The sequence below is a fragment of the Schistocerca gregaria genome, chromosome 1 (assembly GCF_023897955.1).
Source record: "Schistocerca gregaria isolate iqSchGreg1 chromosome 1, iqSchGreg1.2, whole genome shotgun sequence".
Classification (NCBI taxonomy): domain Eukaryota; kingdom Metazoa; phylum Arthropoda; class Insecta; order Orthoptera; family Acrididae; genus Schistocerca; species Schistocerca gregaria.
The window spans coordinates 109,434,956-109,457,840 of NC_064920.1; the positions used below are offsets into that span (position 1 = coordinate 109,434,956).

At 36.7% G+C, this 22,885-nt stretch overlaps 1 protein-coding gene across 5 annotated transcripts in view; it reads right to left on the reverse strand.

Annotated features, from left to right (window-relative positions):
• Nucleotides 1-22,885, reverse strand: part of LOC126334603 (uncharacterized) — a 150,643-nt gene that overhangs the window by 72,063 nt on the left and 55,695 nt on the right. For all 5 annotated transcript variants that reach the window (XM_049997004.1, XM_049997029.1, XM_049997019.1 and 2 more), the window contains exon 9: nt 6,493-6,693. In XM_049997004.1, the coding sequence (XP_049852961.1) occupies nt 6,493-6,693 (201 nt within the window). The remainder of the gene's footprint in view (nt 1-6,492; nt 6,694-22,885) is intronic.

A 22,885-nucleotide genomic window follows, 5' to 3' on the forward strand; every position in this document is an offset into this window, starting at 1 on the left:
TTGGGAGCCACAGCAACACTGAGGTGGGTCCTGGAGTACGTAACCATGCATTAGCCACATATGGCCAATGCCGAGCCAGCAAGGGACGACTCACTCAATGCGAGAGGCCTGCATGGAAGACTTCCACACATTCATAGTCTCCTTAATGACACACAGTTTGTTGTACATGCTGTTATGCTATTCCATCTCCCAAAGCCAGAAAACCCTGCAGTGTAAGAACGCTAGTCAGTTTCGGAGATGCCTATCTCCAGAAACAGTTCCCGGGTCACCTGTGATGCCATCCTGGCGGCAAGTTCGTTGCCAGGGATTCTGATGTGTCCTGGGTTCACACAAACACCACAGAATGGTGGGACTGTTCCAGGACATGGATGGACTCCTGAATGGATGCTACCAGAGAGTAGTGAGGGTAGCACTGGTTGATAGCTTGTAGGCTGCTCAGTGAGTCAGAATACAGCAGAAATGACTCACCAGGGCATGAGCAGGTGTATTAAAGAGCACTAGATTTGGCCGCCAGATCTGCAGTGAAAACACTGCAGCTAACTGGCAAGGAGTGCTGCTCAATATGTCCTCCATGAAAATATGCAAAGCCTCCATGACCATCAGCCACTGAGCCATTGGTGTAAACCACTTCAGAGCCCCAGAGCATGTCAAGAATCTAGAGGAAGTGACAGTGGAGAGGAGTGGGGTTAATGGAGTCCTTAGGGCTTTGCAAAAGGTACAGATGAAGCTGCGGCTGAGGCGTACAGCATGGAGGCATACGTGAGCAGACCTCAAGTAAGGTGGTAAAGGGAAGGAGTCCCGTTCGGAGAGAAGGGACTGCACAAGAACTGCAACCGTTAGCCACGATCTGCGCTGCCGATGCAGAAGATGGGCGGCCACATGTGTACTCCACCAGTACGCTGGTCATCGGACTCATCCTAAAAGCTCCTGTCACTAGTTGAATTCCACAGTGGTGCACAGGGTTGAGTAAATGTAATGCTGAGGGCGCTGCCAAACCATAAACCACACTCCCATAGTCAATTTGGAATTGGAAACAGGCTCTGTAGAGATGCAGCAGCATAGAGTCACCTGCATCCCTTTTGGTGTTGCTCAGGCAATAAAGGGCTTTGAGGTGCTGCCGCACTACTTCTTAAGCTGACAAAGATAATGAAGCTAAGTCAATTGAGTGTCAAAAACCAGTCCTGGGAATTGATACGTCTCCACTACAGTACGTGGATTGTCATTAAGGTAAAGTGTGGGGTCTGGATGAATGGTAAGTCGTCGACAGAAATACATGATACACAACTTTTCGGCAACTGGAAGACATGCGCTAGAGCCCAAAACTGTGCCTTGTGGATGGCTCCCAGGTGGTGCCACTCAGCAACAACAGTACTGGAGCAGAAGTTATCTGCATATAGAGAAGGTGAGACAGAGTCCGACAGCTGCTGCTAGACCGTTAATGGCCACTAAAAATAGAGACACTCAATACAGAGCCCTGCATGACTCCATTCTCCTGGATATGGATGGAACTATGGGAGTCACCAACTTACGACACAGAAAGTACGGAGTGACAGGAAGTTTTGGATAAAAATTGGGAGTGATCACCGGAGACGCCACTCATACAATGGGTAAGGACATGATGTCGCCAAGTCGCGTCTTATGCTTTAAGTATGTCAAAAAAGGCAGCAATCAGATGTTGCAGTCTGGAAAGGCTATTCGGATGGCAGACTCTATGAACACAAGATTATGAGTGGTAGAGCGACCCTAGCGGAAGCCGCTCTGACATGGAGCCAGCAAGCCACGTGACTCCAGGACCTAACCCAACTGCCAACATACCATATGTTCCAGCAGCTAACAAGTAACGTCGTTGAGACTGATGGGCTATCCATATCGAGTGGGTTTCTACTGGGTTTGAGCACCGGAATGATGGTGCTCTCCCACCATGAATAAGGTATGCAAGGAGGGGGGTAGCTTCCAACAGTTCTTGTGCATTGTAGTTCTTAACATTCCATTATGTAGGCGATTGGGTGATTTTACAGGGCATGCAATTTTGTCCACCCCTTCACAAATGATGAAAGTATTTACTTAAACATAACTAACCATTTATGTGCCATACTAATAGTGAGGTGCAGCTGGAAGATTCATAATTTCTTTGGATTTAATGAATTCTCATTAGCAGTACAGTGGTTGAATGAATAGATTGGTTTTGTCTCCTCACTGCAGTTTGAGCACTAACAATTGAAAGCATCTTCAATGCTCTCCTTCAGTAGTAGTAGTAGTAGTAGTAGTAGTAGTAGTAGTAGTAGTATGTGTAGGGGAAATCTGAAATGATTTTTCCATGAGAAAATAAAAATTTGAGGAGAAAATATTACAGTTGTTCAGAGTTTAAAAGACTTTCAGATCTTGATGCAACAATTGTAACTAATATGAGGATGATCTACATTCACGACAATCTGAATTTTTACTGTCCCATAACACACGAAGTTAAATCAGATTTAATGTACTGGGGAAGTGTCAACACTGCAATTACATTCCAATAACAGCATTAACATAAAAAAATAATTATTATTTCAGTCCTTTGACATAAAACTTCTAAGCTTATTGCTTTCCTGCTCTGATTTTCACTTCATTTAGAAATCTTCTGAAGAAAAGCAACTTTCTGTACTAACAACTTTCGTAGCTTTGGTTTCAGTTGTCCTGTCTCCATTTGTGGATTTTCTCCTCTCAGAAAATTTGAAATATTCATGCCCATATACCTTGGGTTTGTACACATAGCTTTTATCTGTGAGAGGGAAGCATGAAATTCTCCTTCTTACTAGTGCTGTATTGATGTTTAAAATTATGTCTATGATTAGCTCAGGGTTACTGTTCACAGAAATAATCAGTTCATAAATATACAAACAGGGGACTTAAATTGTTTTTTAATTTCTTAACAATAGGCAATGGTTTCTTTTGGTTTTGTATTACATGTATTTCTAACAAGATTCTTTAAATGTTTGTGTTCTAATGTTACACACACACACACACACACACACACACACACACACACACACACACACACACACACACACACACACACACACAAAAAACACATACCTTACTCAAAATAGCTGTTGTAAACTACTTTGTCTCCATGCTCAAATATTCAAAGGCCAGGTTGTTTATTTTTTAACAACTTTATATGTGAAGACTGGGATAAAGGTTGTTCCAGACACAGTACTAAAAACTTAACACAACCTGCTTCTTTCACTTTTTGGTTTCTACGATTTATGTCAGTTTCATTTACCTTAGAGTTTTTAGTTTTAAATAGTAGTGAATACGTTTTTCCAATTTTTAATTTCAATCCATTTATCTGGAAGCAGTTTCCTCAGCTGTGTGAAAGAATTTTAACAGTTGAGGGAATTTGTTCGAAGTCATTGCTTTTGACAAGGGCTAAAGTTTCATCGGTAAATAAAAGTGTGAATTTATGTTAAGGGCAAGTCATTTGCATAACATAGAAATAAAACTGGACCCAGTAATAAACCTTGCGGATCACTTTGCGAAATAATTCAGAGAAGGTATTTCACTTGCCTGATGACATAACTACCCATTGTTTTCTGTTTGAGAAATCTGGCAAACCACTATAAAGCACAACCTACAATTCTGTATCTTTTTATTTTATACAAGAGCAAGTGATTGTTTACACAATCAAATACTTTTGAGAGGTCACAGAATAATACTGCAACTTTTCTTGACTTGTCTAATGTGGAACTGATTTTTTCACAAACTCATTAATGGCCCCTGCTGTGATTTTACCTTTGTGATAGTCAGTGATTATCTGAAAGTATGTTTGTTTTTCTATAAACTTTTATTTTGTATTCCCATCACTTTTTCAAGTATTTTTAAAAGTATTAAAAGAGAGATGGGGTGGTAGTTCCCCATATCTTATCTTGAGCCTTTTTTAATTGAGTTCTTACCTCTGTATACTTTAGGGTGTCTGGAAAGTGACCTCTTCCAAATTATATATTAATTGAGCAGGGGGGTAGGAGAGAGATATTATCCTGGTAGCTGCTGTAACTACTTTGCTAGCTAAGCCTATGCCCTGCAGAATTTGTTTTTAATTGTAATATAGTTTTCTCTACAACTGTGATTGAAATTTTCAACTTTAAATGATTCTCCTATCGTATGACAAATGTAGATTTTTTGTATAAGCATCAACATCTGTTTTTGATACATTTACAACAAAAAATTGAATGATTCTGAAGAGGATATGTTACAATTTTACTCTCCACATTAATTCTGGAGATATCTTTGCTATCAGTTCTAATTCCCACTTCTGATTTTACAAGAGACCACATTTTTCATAAGCCGAGATGTAATTATTATTAGCCATTTCTTTTGCTGTTTTCAGCGTCTTTTTTAAATATGGTTTTATGCCTTTTGACATAATGAAAATAGGGTCTGTTATTTCAGTTATTCCCCCAACTGTCTCTTTCCTCAATGGAGATTTCTATTCCATCAGTGATCCAACTTAAGTTAACACTTGTGTGCCATGCTCTAAGAATAAATATGTAATTAAGTACATTAAAACATTTTCTAAAATATCTTAAAAATAAGCTGGGATTGTGAAATCTTTTAACTTGCCACTCCACTACTACTAATTTAGAGGAACAATTTAAAAAAATTTTAACAATAAAATGTCTTGCTATAAGTTTCTAGTACTTGGTCCATCTGCATAAGTTATTTCAATAAAGAGAGTGGTCTGAAAGTCTCAAGTAAACTCATAGCTTCCTTGCATCATTGAATTTATAATTAGGTAAGATATTATCAATACAGGCTCCTGTATTTTCATTTTTTATGTTTTGACTTCCATGAAATTTGTGTTTAAACAAAATTTTACAGATAAGTTCATAAACTGAGTTACTGGTTGCAATTATATATGTATATTTAAATCAGCAGCTATTAAAACCCTTTCCTTCTTCTTACTGCTAGATTTCTGTAAGTGAAACATTATCAGTAAAAAGTTCGTTACCTCTACATCTGGGATTCTGCACACTGATACAGTAATAATATTTTGTCTTTCTGATTCAGATGCACAGCTTTCAAATATACCTTTATTTAGATAACAAATCATCTTTCACTTTATACTCTATTAAATTAAGTACGCGTAAGCCTCCATGAGTACTGTTAGTGCTACAAAAACTTGAGGCTATACATAAATTTTTTAGCTTATTGAAAATTGTTATACTATCTTTTGTAAGCCAATGCTCATGACAAATATTTTTCCATTCTGAAATTAAAATCAGTAATTCATAAATTTTGTTCACTTCATTACGTTTGGTGGCACCTAAGCCATTTATGCTCAAGTGGTTTGAGAAACCACTTGTACAGTGTTCTTAGTGAGATTGTCAAACCCTCACTTTTCTGTCTTTATTTACACTTTTTTGTAGAACTGTTTGAGAACTGGCACTGTCTTCAACAAAACATTTTATGTTTGTCTCTGATTTAGGCTCACTGACACTAAAAAATCTTTTAGGTGTAATGACGATTGATTAAAAAAAAAATTGATGAAAAGTCCTTAGATGGATGTTCTATCAATCCCTGAAATTTCATACTTTCACAATATGAAATCAAAAGAACAGACTGTACAGTGTAAAACAAATGCTCTCTTCAGATTACGTTAGTTTTGGAGCTTAAGGTGCATTTGCTTAACTTCCCTATCAACCAGCTTGTTGTGAATTACCACTGGGTTCATCACAGATAAATAAATTACTGTGACACTGTAGAAGTTAATGTCATGCATGAGTCCAAGGTCCCCATTTTCTTCATATGGCCAAAAGAAGGAGATGACATACTTTATTACCATGATGAAATTGTGAATATAGTTCCTGGCCGCAGCAGCGGACTATAAATTTGACAGTTGAAAATTTTGGTTATTTTGTGTCACAATACTGTAACGTTAACGAATTACTTGTGTGTATTTTCTTTGACAAAACAAAGTAGTAGTCACAGTGTTCCACATGACAACAGTTTCCCACCGCAAGTGTCCCACCCATGACATATGTTGGGTAAGTAGCTAATATGTAGTAATTAAAAAAATTCTAATACAATATAAAGTTGTTATGCACAGGAGTTTTTAAGTGCAATCAAGAAAAAACTTCTTCAATTCAAGTGACCACATCCAACACAGTAATTTCCTTCAGTATTTCATGCATCACAAACATTCTTAACATTAATTATTGTAAACAACAGTTGTCTCTAGGTAATTTTTAGCTGCATGCTAACTGGTTGTTACATTCAATTTTTATATCAGAAAAATAAAGTCTTAAATAAGTGAAAATGTCACACGTCACGACTGTGGAATGCTCTAGTTATTTCATTCTATTCCGTTAAAATTTACTTTTTACTTCTTTCCATAACCCAGAAAGCACCTGAGCATCCACTGAATATTACTGAAATAATGAAAAGTTATGACTAGTATTACTGCAAAACAACTAAAGCTAGAATGCAGAATATAAGAGACTAAAAACTTACCTGTTTTCTTGATAGCTTAGTTGTGGCAAGTCTTGACAGTATTTGAATGGGAAGACTATCCATGCTGTAAGATTGTAAAGCCCTTTTTGGTAGCAAAAATGCGAAGTGTGATATATAAGAGATATTTTGCTTCCATGATTCAGGATATTCATTTTCTATTTTATCCTCTAAAACCAGTTTTGCAATGTGGTATTCAAATAACTGAAAGTAATAAACAACATTTAAGTACAATTAATTTTCATCTGAGTAATGCATTCCCTAATATACATTCAAACAAACTGACATTGTATTTATATCATCTAATTTTTTGTAATCACGCATTAATAGTATGGAATTGCGTTAGATTTTAGTACTAGTGCCAGGAAATGCCACTATATGACTTTTCTGTCATTTTCATCTGTTGGTAATAAAGCATTTCTGCCAGTAAAGCGAAACAGAAATATCAGATGTATAGTGAGCAAAAGATCTTTCATCGGGCTGGACAAAAAGGAAACTTATGTTTAAGAAATAAGGAACAGTTTTCTCAAAAAGGAAATTTTTAAAACTCTGAAAGAGACTTTTATTTAATTTACCACGATTACAAAAGTGCCTCAGAAATTTACTTTTCCAATGCCATAAGCACCCCAGCAAAAATTACTTTAATTTTTGGAAGTCTCTTGTGAATTTTAGCTCATGTGTTAAGTACCATTTTGGTATGTGTCGACTTTGGTCATTAAGTTTTGTTTTGTCTGGTTAAAGTGATTGTGAGTATCAGTTTTTGTGAACATATGATATGCTGTCCTTACATGTTACATTTTAAAGAATAAAAGTTTCTGAAGTGTCCATGCAAAAAGAAAAATACCAGTGACCTTAAACTGTGCTTTACACAAACAGGTTTGCATTCAAACATGTTTCTATTGGCTCTTTTCTGCAGTTTGGCTTTTGATAGCTTCTTCAAAGCTTCCCAGAAATGTGACCCCATATTTATGGTGAGAATGAAAGCAACACAATATGCACTCTTTACAGTTTTCTCATTACACAGTAAAGATTTTAGTGAACAAATTTGCAGTCTTGCATTAAGACACACTGTATGTGCATTCCATTTAACATCCTATTAATATGGTTTTTCTACTGTCACCAAGCAATTCCATCATTTAGAGCACTAAATGGAATGTACATATTGTTTGGAACATTGTGATAATGTAGTGCAACAGGTTTTTACTATTCATTAAAAGCCAATCATTTTTTGTTACATTGCTAAGTTGTTTTGTGATAGTTGTACTGATTGTAATTATTTCTTACTTCTCCTTTAAGGAAATTGTGGGGTCATGTACAAACATGATTTTTTGAAGCCTCCATGTTTAAGTTTAGATTGCAAATGTACCAAAGGAACAGATGTGGAACAATAACAATTCTTTAAGGACGTATTTAGATTCTGCTCATTTACAATAACTCAGTGAGGTGCTGACTCAGCTGTTATACTAGAAATGAAATATACTCTTCAACTTATGACGGTGGAATCTGATGATACTCTACGTCAAAAGCTTTCAATTGGTCAATGAATATTTCTATTTCTGGTTTTGTGTCATCAGGATTGGTACACAACTAATGCACTCAAATGGCACTTATGGACTACTTCTGAATTTATTTTGTTCATTACAAAATACCTCCTCCCCCCATGAACCATGGACCTTGCCGTTGGTGGGGAGGCTTGCGTGCCTCAGCGATACAGATAGCCGTATCGTAGGTGCAACCACGACGGAGGGGTATCTGTTGAGAGGCCAGACAAAGTGTGGTTCCTGAAGAGGGGCAGCAGCCTTTTCAGTAGTTGCAGGGGCAACAGTCTGGATGATTGACTGATCTGGCCTTGTAACAATAACCAAAATGGCCTTGCTGTGCTGGTACTGCGAACGGCTGAAAGCAAGGGGAAACTATGGCCGTAATTTATCCCAAGGGCATGCAGCTTTACTGTATGATTAAATGATAATGGCGTCCTCTTGGGTAAAATATTCCGGAGGTATAATAGTCCTACATTCAGATCTCCGGGCAGGGACTATTCAAGAGGATGTCATTATCAGGAGAAAGAAAACTGGCGTTCTACGGATCTGAGTGTGGAATGTCAGATCCCTTAATCGGGCAGATAGGTTAGAACATTTAAAAAGGGAAATGGATAGGTTAAAGTTAGATACAGTGGGAATTAGTGAAGTTCGGTGGCAGGAGGAACAAGACTTCTGGTCAGGTGACTACAGGGTTGTAAACACAAAATCAAATAGGGGTAATGCAGGAGTAGGTTTAATAATGAATAGGAAAATAGGAATGCGGGTAAGCTACTACAAACAGCATAGTGAACGCATTATTGTGGCCAAGATAGATACGAAGCCCACATCCACTACAGTAGTACAAGTTTATATGCCAACTAGCTCTGCAGATGACGAAGAAATTGAAGAAATGTATGATGAAATAAAATAAATTATTCAGATTGTGAAGGGGGACGAAAATTTAATAGTCATGGGTGACTGGAATTCGGTAGTAGGAAAAGGGAGAGAAGGAAACGTAGTAGGTGATTATGGACTGGGGCAAAGAAATGAAAGAAGAAGCCGCCTGGTAGAATTTTGCACAGAGCACAACTTAATCATAGGTAACACTTGGATCAAGAATCATAAAAGAAGGCTGTATACATGGAAGAAGCCTGGAGATACTTAAAGGTATCAGATAGAATATATAATGGTAAGACAGAGATTTAGGAACCAGGTTTTAAACTGTAAGACATTTCCAGGGGCAGATGTGGACTGACCACAATCTATTGGTTATGACCTGTAGATTAAAACTGAATAAACTGCGAAACAGTGGGAATTTAAGGAGATGGGTCAAGGATAAACTAAAAGAACCAGAGGTTGTACAGAGTTTCAGGGAGAGCATAAGGGAGCAATTGACAGGAATGGGGGAAAGAAATACAGTAGGAGAAGAATGTGTAGCTTTGAGGGATGAAGTAGTGAAGGCAGCAGAGGATCAAGTAGGTAAAAAGACGAGGGGTAGTAGAAATCCTTGGGTAACAGAAGAAATATTGAATTTAATTGATGAAAGGAGAAAATATAAAAATGTAGTAAATGAAGCAGGCAAAAAGGAATACAGACGTCTCAAAAATGAGATCGACAGGAAGTGCAAAATGGCTAAGCAGGGATGGCTAGAGGACAAATGTAAGGATGTAGAGGCTTATATCACTAGGGGTAAGATAGATACTGCCTACAGGAAAATTAAAGAGACCTTTGGAGATAAGAGAACCACTTGCATGAACATCAAGAGCTCAGATGGAAACCCAGTTCTAAGTGAAGAAGGGAAAGCCAAAAGGTGGAAGGAGTATATAGAGGGTCTATATAAGGGCTATGTTCTTCAGGACAATATTATAGTAATGGAAGAGAATGTAGATGAAGATGAAATGTGAGATACAATACTGCGTGAAGAGTTTAACAGAGCACTGAAAGCCCTAAGTCGAAACAAGGCCTCGGGAGTAGACAACATTCCATTAGAGCTACTGACGCCTTGGGAGAGCCAGTCCTGACAAAACTCTACCATCCAGTGAGCAAGATGTAAGAGACAGGCGAAATACCCTCAGACTTCAAGAAGAGTATAATAATTCCAATCCCAAAGAAAGCAAGTGTTGACAAATGTGAAAATTAGTAAGTCACAGCTGCAAAATACTAACGCGAATTCTTTACAGACGAATGGAAAAACTAGTAGAAGCCGACCTCGGGGAAGATCAGTTTAGATTCCGTAGAAATGTTGCAACACGTGAGGCAATACGGACCCTACGACTTATCTTAGAAGCTAGATTGAGGAAGGGCAAACCTACGTTTCTAGCATTTGTAGACTTAGAGAAAGCTTTTGACAATGTTGACTGGAATACTCTCCTTCAAATTCTGAAGGTGGCAGGGGTAAAATATAGGGAGCGAATGGCTATTTACAATCTGTACAGAAACCAGATGGCAGTTATTAGAGTCGAGGGGCATGAAAGGGAAGCAGTGGTTAGGAAGGGAGTAAGACAGGGTTGTAGCCTCTCCCCGATGTTATTCAATCTGTATATTGAGCAAGCAATCAAGGAAACAAAAGAAAAATTTGGAGTAGGTATTAAAATCCATGGAGAAGAAATAAAAACTTTGAGGTTCGCCGATGACATCGTAATTCTGTCAGACAGCAAAGGACTTGGAAGAGCAGTTGAATGGAATGGATAGTGTCTTGAAAGGAGGAAATAAGATGAACATCAACAAATGCAAAACGAGGATAATGCAATGTAGTCGAATTAAGTATGGTGATGCTGAGGGAATTAGATTAGGAAATGAGACACTTAAAGTAGTAAAGGAGTTTTGCTATTTAGGGAGCAAAATAACTGATGATGGTCGAAGTAGAGAGGATATAAAATGTAGACTGGCAATGGCAAGGGAAGCGTTTCTGAAGAAGAGAAATTTGTTAACATCGAGTATAGATATAAGTGTCAGGAAGTCATTTCTGGAAGTATTTGTATGGAGTGTAGCCATGTATGGAAGTGAAACATGGACGATAAATAGTTTGGACAAGAAGAGAATAGAAACTTTCGAAATGTGGTGCTACAGAAGAATGCTGAAGATTAGATGGGTATATCACATAACTAATGAGGAGGTATTGAATAGAATTGGGGAGAAGAGGAGTTTGTGGCACAACTTGACCAGAAGAAGGGATCGGTTGGTAGGACATGTTCTGAGGCATCAAGGGATCACCAATTAGTACTGGAGGGCAGCGTAGAGGGAGACCAAGAGATGACTACACTAAGCAGATTCAGAAGGATGTGGGTTGCAGTGGGTTCTGGGAGATGATGAAGCTTGCACAGGATAGAGTAGCATGGAGAGCTGCATCAAACCAGTCAAGACTGAAGACCGCAACAACAACAAAATACTTTGTTTCTACTCAAAGAATTCCATAAATTTCTCATACACAACTTCTAATATTGTTGAAATGCTAGAGGAAAATGTGGTAGATCTGTAGTTGTTTACATAATCCCCCACAGTTTTCTTATATACTGACCATCACACAAAGCAATATCTAACACATGATTTGTACTTATCTATTTAATCAATGTAGCACTTTACCTTTTATTTGTGAGCAAACAAACTTTTTTTTATTGCAGTGCCCATAATTTTTCTTTCCCATACAACCTGGAAAAATGTCACTGGAGGTAAGGTAATTGTTTCCTGTTCTTGATGCACTTGTTGCTCTTTGTGTTGTCCTCCTTTGAATCGTGTGTGTATGATCTTTCTATGATTAGTGTTATCAGATTTTTGCACCAAACATGGGATTAAGATCTGACAATGCTGCAAAAGCTGCTGTTTTGGTGGAAGATGCATTATGTTGCAGCAGAGTTTGCTGCTACAACTTTCACAATTTCAGAACTCTTAGAAGGTAGTGCAAAACTTATGGCTACCCAGGGAAACAAACCAGTATCCAGCCCAACAAGACTAACATTATCAAGAGATTACAACTTCTTATTACTTCCAAGTTCTCTTCATCTGTCGCACCAAACAGGCTTCAGAAAGTTAACGGGGTCAGTGTTAGAAAAATCATTTGAAGCAGACTGGGAGAAAAGCATCTTAAATGCAAAAAACATGCGATCACTTGATGGTAGAGTGGGTCTGGAGAAGTCCTCAAGAAAATATTCCCTTGGACATTCTCATCTAGGACACCTTTCCACAGTGGTTCTTTGACCGTGTGTGCAGGAATCATGACAAAGATGGATTTGATCTTTGTGGAGTATGGGAGCCTTACAGCATACTGCAAAATGGATTTGGTGTTAATGGAGCATGGGGGCCTTACACTACACTGGTATATGGACAAAATCCTTTTGAATCATAATGTGCCTTTCACTCCATTAACAGGTAATGGTTTTGCACTTATGCGTGTCATGCCTGCTTAAATGTACAATTCTCACAAGAATTCTTGGGTGAAACGGAGATTCATGTTACGGCTTGGTCTGGTTGAAGACTGATTTGAATTCTACTCAACATGCATGGGGACAGCTGGGGAGAAGGGCCTGTCAGTGCTATTGAGAAGTCTTACAGATGATCCTCCTGCACGAAAGGGAGATGACCTAAGAGGACATTTCAGCATTAATCAGAAGCATGCCTAAAGGTTGGATGCAGTGACTGATGCCAAAGGAAGTAATGCACATTTTTGAAGAGGTGAAGAGAGGTATGAATTAAAGTATTAAGTGCAGTAAAACCAGAACAGAAGTGCATTACCTTCATGAGCTGCCACAAAAGCTTAGTTGAAGTGTGACTCCATTCATGTTAGTTGCACACCTCTGGTTTAATTTATTCATCATACTAAATGGGATTGTACTGTAAAATTTAATCATGAACAGTAGATTAGTGTCAAAAGTGACATATTGAAAATAATGTAAAAATTTTAATTGCCTCATATTACTCATGTCTATTGTGTAGTGTCCATACACTTTTAGCAAGAATTGATCAATTTCAGTTAGTACACTTTCTTCAACAGTGAGGAATTCACACATTGCTCTTTTATACATGTGTCCATATCAAATTATTTTGGAGAATTCCTCTGCTGGCATCACCTACCACAGAACAAGGTAACTACCAGCAAATGAAAGAGGAAGGTTCAAGCATTAGCAGTAAACCACTGACATCTGGTTTGGACAATCAAAGTCATCACGAAGAAATAGGCATTACTTTTGGAAGAACCCTCACATGTATTTACCACTGTGCTCCATTTTTGCTGTTATTACTTTTCTTAGCATTTTGAAATACTTTTACAGTTTCTCTGAATTTATAATCTGCTCTTAACAAAAGTTTACATGCACAGCATTGTTAACATTGTGTAAAATTTTTAATTACAAATATAATATGCTGCAATTACTATACTTATTTCTAGTACAGGATTGTTTCTTACACTATTGTTGTTTTATTATATGGGCATTCCTGAATGAACCACTGCTTGAGTCAAAAGCATCCCCTGTCAACATCTTAACTTCATTTAGAATCAAACAATGAAAACAGCTCTTTTAACATAGGGCTTTCTGCTGTTAAAGTTAATCTATTAACCATGTGCACTTCTTTAGAGCCCTTCACCATGGGTGTGAATTTCCATTTTATTAGTGACCTTAGTATCTATCAGTAGTGGAATTTAATGTATGCTGTTATCTGGTTTTATGCAGGTAATTTTCAACAATTAATTATTAGAAATATTGCTAATTAGAAGGGGTTGGAAATAACAAATCCACATTATTATTTCTAGTTGTTGCAGCTATAGTGCTACAGAGAAGTTCATCTTAGAATAAGGTATATCTGATCATTCAGCCCTTTTATCTCATTGCCAAATTTAGAAGAAACTAACAGTGAAATGAGTCGGGAACCTCAGCCAGCACAATGTGAATACATTTGTCTCAAGACTAAATGAAACATTCTGGTCTTTCAGCAAGTGGTACTCAGTAAACACAAAATACAATGCTTTTGTATCAGAATTCATAAGTGTTTTCAATGAATGCTGCTGCTTCATAACAGCATGTGACAAAAAACTGTAAAAAGAACTCATGGATAACTGAAGGCATCAGGATCTCTAGTATTAGGAAGAGGAAACTGCACATGTAAGCAAAGAACAACCATGATATAGAGTTTGTCAACTATGTAAACAAATACAAAAAAATATTTGACGCTGAAGTATGTGGAAGTTCGACCTATCCAGAAAAGGGCAAACAAGAGCAGATAGGAAATTTTCACCCAGTATTAATACTACCAATTATTTCTAACACATTTGAGTGAGCAGTATGTAACCAACTAGAAAAATATAACATATTACATAACATTATTCTTATGAATCAGTATGGATTTATGAAGGGCTGAATCACTGTGCATGCTATTAATTAACTAATCACTAAAATCTGTATCTGGTATCTTCTGTGATCTCAGTAAGGCATTTGATATGGTAAACCATAAGCAGCTGCTCCTCAAATTAGCTTCTTATGGCTTCCATGAAAAAACTTTAAGTAATTTAAAGTCTTATTTCAAAAATAGGAAACAGAGGGTAGTTATACAACGTAAGGGCGAAAAAGCTTTCTCTAGTTGGAAGGAAATGCAAGCAGGTGTACCCCAGGGTCCATACTAAGCCTATTAGTATATTATATAAATGACATGCCATGTAAAGTTACTTCAGATACAACTCTGTACGCAGATGACTCACCAGCAGTAGTCTTCTGTGAAAACACTGAGGAATTGGCACAGAAAACAAAACAGACCCTTCAAGAACTAGAAAATTGGATAAATAATGATGCTATGGAACTAAACTTAACAAAAACACAAATTGTACACTTCAGGACACTGTTGAATATGTAACAGGTAAGTTATGAAGGCAGAGAATTGATAACTGCAGAATCAGTCAGATTTCTGGGAGTGACCATAAACAAAAACTTGAATTGGACTGATCATGTGGATTGCTTACTGAAGCAGTTATGTAGTTTTGTTTACACAATGAGGGTTCTGAATGAAGTGACTCAGCTGTTCAAGCTACAGAAAAAATTATCAGAGCTCTGACTGGAACAAACAATAGAAAATCATGCAAATCTTTATTTACAAGCCTTGAGTTTCTGACAATTCCTTCCTGGTTTCATATATGTAACACTTCTCAGAGTTAAAAACCCACATCTTTGAGGGAAATTCATTTACATATACTTATGAAACAAGGCACAAAGAAGATTACATGTTACCTTGCCACAGACTAACGTTATTTGAAAATACACCATATTACATGGCTTTGAAGCTTAGCAGTAAAATTTGTTCAAAGTTGAAGGATTGCAAGCTAGAATCCACCTGTGCAAACACTGAAAAATATTTAAAAAGCAAATGCTGCTACAGTGTGGATGATTTTATAAACAAGGGAGCTGAGGAGGAGATATTACATTCTGTGTTTATGCTCACGTTCCCTTTTAATGGAGGTATATGTTAGTTTCATGTATGTCCATACTTATAAACTATGTATCATGTGAATTATGTATCTTAATATCTAGGCTTAAACATATATACTACTTTTATGAAAGTATGTAGTTTTTGAAGTATGACCATATTTATAAACTACATAAACAAACATGAAAAATACTTTAAAATAATGATTTCAAACCACTGTGGAAATGTTAAGAAAAAGGAAGATAGCTTAAATGTAATTATCTTTATGTTGTAACATGCTTCTGGGAGCATCCATATGCATTATTTTAATGTATCTTGTTTTGGGTATATTTAGCTATGCTTAGAATTATTCATTGATGAGTCACCAACATTTCAAGCAAATTAATGTATATAACATGTCCTGTGACAAAGATTTTATTTTATTTAGTGTTCCTGATTTCATTTGCAACTGACCAGCGGAACAGCTGTTATCTGAATTTCTTATCTGTTGGCTAATTCATTCTGTTTTTAATCTCCTGATTTTTGCAAACATTTGTACTGCTCGTAGAATTCTTTATGTAACAGGTACTCAGTCTATGCAAGCTGTATGTGTTTCCCGTTATTTTCAGATCTTTTAAGATATGGCACTGGTTTTGAATTTAAAGACGGATTTTCTTGAACACTCACTTTTTTAATGGAATGGTACTAGTTACGTGCCCAGCCAGGAACATGTTCTATTTATTTCCATTCTGTACCGGAAGATGCCTTGACTCAGAAGCATTAAACATGTTCACCACAATTTTGTGCAATTCATCTGAGTGGGTTTCTAGAAATTCATTGGAAATATTATCTACACCTAACAATCTTTTGCTTTTTAAAAAGCAATAGTTTTCTATGCTTTATTTCCAATTACGGTGAATACATTTACCTCTCACAAGATTAAGAAAATTGAGTTTCCTTGTACTTTCTAAGAAACCATTGCAGGCTATTTACTCAGCAGCACTTAATGGATCATTGAAGATTCTTTATGTTATCTCTTCATTGTTTATATATTGATCATCAATATCTATGACAATGTCTGATTTTACTGTTACAGTTGGCATCTGTCACTCCATATATTCCAAGTTATTTTGATTTTATTACAAGACTGGTTGATTTTTTAGTTAAATTTACCCTGTTTACTTTGTTTAATAATTTACCATATCATCCTTATGCCCTTTGTGGTCCAAGGCTTTTTGTGACTTCTTTAGGTTAGTTGCTGTATACTTGAGTAGGAAAACCTTCAAACAGTTGTAAAATTGTATTGTAAAACAGACTGTACTTGGAACTGACATCTCTCCTCCTCAGTAAATCTGTCACTAATTTACATCTTTCAGGCCACATTTAAAGGTATTAATCACTTCACGTATTGGTAGAACTACATTCCAGGTGGGTTCAGTTTAATTCTGGCAAATATTCATATAGTCTCTGACCATGATCATATAGAACATTCAGTACTTTCACTTTTATCTATGAAGATGTCAGTTAGGGTGCTTGAGTCTGGTGTTACTCAGGATGAGCTTGCAAGTTTACATCAAATATTCCAGGTAGGTTCTCTCATACATCTCTTACATTTCAACAGGGGTAGCAACAGTAATTCTAGCTGTTTCAAAGAGGCCAAGATTCCCTGAAGGTGTCCTGTGTATCACTACATTTAACAACACTGAATTATTTACATATTAAAATTCTTTCAGTTCCAGAACAAGTAAAATGCTCAGTGAAAAACAGTACATGGATGTGCTCTACTTTCAGTCGTGCACACTGATTTCATGTAGCTTATTACACAAAGTCCTTAACATTATCGTGGAAAATTGCCAGCTGACATTTATGAGAATCAATGACCTTTAGTTTAAATTCTGTTTTGGTGTTCCCTCAAAGGGGGGGGGGGGGGGGGTAAATACATATGGACAGAGAGATTGACTTGAAAAATAAGACACTTGCATTCATGTATTTTATTTATAATATTGTAATATTGTGTACCTCCCAACAAATGATTTTCAATGGTAAAGATATTCACCATGCCTACTGTGCAAGGTTCTCTTGTCTACTAATATCCAGTACACTACATTTTGCATAAATGGAGGACAGTAGGTTGATTTTAGTATTGGTTTTCTGTACAAAATTCATAACACATTAATTTAAGATTATGTAATGTCTATGAGGTATCATAATAGCTTTTCATCTTATTCACCATGGAGAAAATGAATAAAATTGATACCAATGTAGGGAAAGATAGATTGCTACTTACAATAAAGAAGTCACATCAAATTGCAGACAGACCTGTTCCTCTCATTTGTTATTTTTCCCACCTCCCTGCCTCACAAACCTTCTGACACTGCAACTGTGAGTCTAGTATCTGCACACTCCACCAGACAGTGTTCATCTCTACCCCTTCCCTCCAGATGGCACATTCTGGCCAAAAATACTTGAGTTGGCAGTCATGTGCGCGTGCGCGTGCGCACACATGTTTAATCGTGCCTGGCTACAACTTTTCTTCTTTACGTTAAGTAGCAATCTATTTTTTCGTACATTGTTGACATTCCTACATTGAGTTTCCATTGCCTAAAATTGTCTCAATGAGGAGGAAACCTATAAAATGACACTCATTCACTCCCACATCAATTGCATTGATCCGCACAAACATTCTCTCTCACAGGCCATAATAGAATGGAGAAGGGTGAAAGATTCTATTCCTGGGATTAAAACAGAAGTAAAACGACAGAAGAGCTAAAAGAAAATCCCACTGGCTGACTACTTACAAAAAATATGGGTGAGCCAGTCACTTGGTTAGCACATTAGAAACTTATCCTTAATATTTTTGGAAGTAAGTTGGAAATGTCACAAAATGCCTATTGGTTCGTAAGTGGCCACAAAAGCCTTAATTGTGCGTGTCACAAAATCTTAAAATAGTAATCAAATTTGTTTCAGTCCCACTTAAAAGAGAGCCAATCTGCTAGCAAATTTGCTACTGCCCTCTGGTCTGAAAATTAAAGTCTAGTAAAATGCAGTGCACAGTGATCTATGTGCCATAAGCACCATAATTTAAGGATCTCTTGGTGGAACAAAAAGCCATGCATCAGAGACTTATCTATGCAAAGATGAGTAAGCAAGACCTCATCCTGCCTTCATGGGCAAAAGGCGGTATACAACAGGCACATACCATATTTGCTAAGTGCAGATTATTACCAGTCAATTCAATAAAATGAGCAGGTGTACACAGCCCACTCCCCAAGGCCAGTGGCTAAGACACTTTATGGTATTTAGTGTCTTCTGGGTTCTGGCTTTCTCGTGTATGAAGCACGACAGTTTGGAGTCATATCCCTCATAAGCAAGTCAGGTAAATTGGGGAAAAACTCTTACCTTTGCACTGCAGGTTGAACTGACAGATCACAGTTGGAACACTGGAGGAGGAACAGAAAACAAAAATCATCCACAAGTAAGGAGCACTGTACAGGACACCTTAACTGTATGAGATACAGTTAATGGCTATGGGTGAAGAGGGTAACACATCACTGCCCTGTGGATCATCATTCTCCTCCTCAAAATGATCTGACAGCACAGCACCAATTCAGGAACTAAAAAAAGCATACAGGGAAGACTGTATGGAGATGAGGAGGTGGCCATGGAAGCCCCAAGAATACTTTGTCTCCAAGTAGTATTATATGCCTCACTGATATCCAAGAATAACGAAGGGAATGATGTTTACCTAGGAAAACTTGCTGAATAGTCACCTATAGTATGGTCAGGTTGTCAATAGTGGACCAAAATCACCAGGAGCCACACAGAGTGGCTAAAGAGTTACCTCATCTCCAACAACCAGACCACATGATGGTTAACAATTTACTCCAGGGTCTTTCCCACACAGCTAATTGAGGTGATGTACAGGGACATGTGTGTTTCTTTCTTTCTTTCCTGGTTTGTGGAGAGGTATGATCTGTAACAAGGCACCTAAGATCCATGCAACTACCCTGTGTGGCACACTGCTTTCTGAGATGGCAAGAAGAAAAAATGAATTTGGTTATTTCTGTATGTTGGATTAATTTAGGGTTAAACCAGTTCTCAGAAATGCTTATTAATGAGATATCCTTTAGCAGATCTGTTAGTAGCAGTAATTTCATTGATATCATTACATGGTGTTTGTACATTATGGTGACAAATTTTTTGCAGTATTTTGTTATTTGCAGCATCAGCATCACATGCCTTCAGTTTAAATTCATAGCACTGGTAATATTGCCTTTTATTTCTGCTCACGTACTCATCAATAAAGGTATACGTTCTTGTTCCGTTATTATCTGTTTGTCCATTTGTGTGCTTTGTTACTGGTATTGTACTTTGATTTTTTGTTTTCATCATATGAATGATATAATTTTTTGTATTGGTCCAGTAATATCATACAGCACAAATTTTGCAATTGATATTGGACAGGACAAAGTTGAAGTAATACATAGTCTTACCAATAGTAAGAAATTAAAATAAGGTACATATTCTTACAATTTAATTTTTAAGTAACTTGTTACATATTCAGAAATTGATTTATAGAACAGAAATACTGCTTTATTAGAAATGCCTCAAGTTCAGTTTTAAATTATGGATACATAGCAATTCCTATTTCGTCTAGTATATCACGTAGCATTATATGAATGTGAGGTATGCACTGATATACTGTAGTTCTGTGATATTTTTGGTGAATACATACTTTCCTCTCTTACAATAGTTGTGTACATCCTTGCTTTGTAGTAGTTTGCTTGTTTTCAAGAGGTAGTCTCTAGTGAACAAGATATCATTAATGAACATTCTTTGAACATTCAGAATAGCAAGCTCAGTAAAATGAGAGTTACAGGACTCCAGCTTTTTAAGGCCAGAAATTATTCTTAGAGCTCTTTTTTGCATTCTAAAAGCCTTTATGCTGTGTCTTGAGTGTCCCCAGAAAAATAGTCCCATATCGAAGCAGTGAGTTAAACTGTGTGTGGTACACCTGCAGTATTGTTTTGCTTGTCTTAGACTAATATTCATAAACCATAGCACGTGGATAAGAGTTTCTCAGACGAGTTATTTATGTTTGTGTCCTGAGTCTTGCTGAGCCTACAAACCCATAAATTTGACACTTGCATTTTCTAGGGGATAATTTTTTTTTAAATTGTGCTTGAATAGACATTTGGTTAGACAGAGGAAATAAATGAAAGTTGACATTTTTTCAGTATTTACATAGTGTTTTTGTGGGCAACTCGGTCTTTTCATAGAAATTTCTGCTGTTGACTAAGGTTTCTGGGGTGGATCCAGTAAGCAATATGCTGGTGTCATCAATAAATAGGATAGTTTTTTGGGACTCATATTCAAAGAAGTCGTCCACATAAATCAAGAGCAGTGTGCCTAAGATAAAGCCCTGCTATACACCATATTTTATTGGTAATTCACTAGAAAAGAAGGAGTTCTTTGTTTTGTTCATAATGTTGAATTCATACTAAAGTGATACCTTATGCTTGTAGTTGTTTTAGGTATGAACACAACCAGCTATGTGCTACACCTCTTACTCCTAACTTTTCAAGCAAAATGTTATGGTCTAGGGCAATAAAGGCTTTTGACAGAAGTAAACCCATCATAAATGTGTATCTTTTCTTAGTCATTTTGATGTAAACCATAACCTGTATATTCATTTCTTTTGAGATGTTTGATTTCAGAATTCAGTGTCCCCATTTATGTTTTAAGATTTAGTGAATGAAATTACACCAATGTGTACGAGTTTCATTATGCTTTCCCATGCATCTGTCACATTTCTGTGGTGCTCTTTCAATGGCTTCTCATTTTCATTTTTGCCACCAGTAACTCTTAATGCATCATTTGCTGAGATATTTTAAGTTAATTTGTTTGTTTTTAACAACTTCCTTTATTGGAGCATCAGTCTCTATGATGTATTGCACAACTGACTGATTACCTTTCTTGTCCTACAGTCATTTGTCACAGTTTCTTCCTTTTCTATGCTTATGATAAAAACTCTGTATTCTTTGTTAACAATTTAGTACAATTTCTTTCCAGATATGAGATTCCATTTAAGTTTTCATAACCAGTCTAGTCGTTAATTTAGAAGTTAATTGTTAGTATATCCTCAACTTCTGTAAATTATTTGATTACCATTGAACCCTTGGCAGAGCAGTTACTGAAGGAGCAATACTTTTCAGATTCATCATTAAAGTCATTCCTTTTCATATTCCAAACTTTGAGACTTAAGATTGGATATAGATAATTTTCTGTAAATTTGGTTTAGCTTTCATAAAGAAATTTTTATATAGGAAGCCTTATTTAGTCTCACTAATGATTTTCCAGCAGCAGTAAATTTTTTTTTTACTGAAGCCATTTTCTATATCACACAGTGTTTAAGTACAGTATAGTTGCTGATATAAATTTAAGTTCTACAGGAGCAAATAAATTTACTACCTTAATATTACTCTCAACTTTACAAGGTAGTTGGACACACTCAGGATACTTATGTCCAATTTTCTGTACCCAATCCTTGACCATGGAATTGCAATTTCACAGACATTTCCACATTTATGTTCTTGTCTTGTCACTATATAACTCTAAAAATGTTATGTACTACTGTCACGACAAAGTTTGCATTTTGTTGACCTGACATTTCTTTCTCAATATGCTCATGAGCACAGGAAATCACAACGCACAAACACCTGTGCACTGGAGCTTAAAGGGAAACATTCTTTCTCTGTGCAGCTCCAGTGAGTTGTCTTCAGTTGTGAATTGACAGTGCAACTTGGGTACCATTTTCAGACACATTGTTCATGCCTCAAAGGATCATTTTATGCTCTGACCATGTTAGATTTTTCATGTCACCTTTTGTAATCAAAGCTTTTTGACTGGAGAAAATGGAATACTTTTACAGTGTAGGTAACAGTTTTAGCAATGTTCCACAAGGATTGGTAATGGGCCATTTTTGTTCCTAATAATTAGGAGTCATAATTTATGAAGTCTAATACTGTGCTATACACAGACAATACAACTTTTCTCCATTGTAGAAATGCTCTCAGTAGCCTAGAAAGAGTTGCAAACACAATGGATCAAGCATGTACACTGTATGACTGGTTAGTTACCCACCCATTCTATGATGAATACTTCAATTATAATATGGCACTAATAACAAGTCTTTCTTTTAAATTATCAATTGCATTTTATTATGTGCGTGAAATTGTCTATTACTGATCTGGCCAAATAGCAAAATACTAACTGTCATCGTCGAAATGTTTCAGCACAGTAAGTTAATCATTGAATTGAGCGCACCACAGCAGCACACTCCAACACAAACACTATTGATACATAGACAAGATTGAACTTTCACATTTTATGGGTACATGTTGTCAACAGTACACTGCCTACAAAATATAACTCATAGGCATCCTGATGAAAATGCTACAGAGCTGTGCAGCCTATTTTTTGGAGAGCTCTGA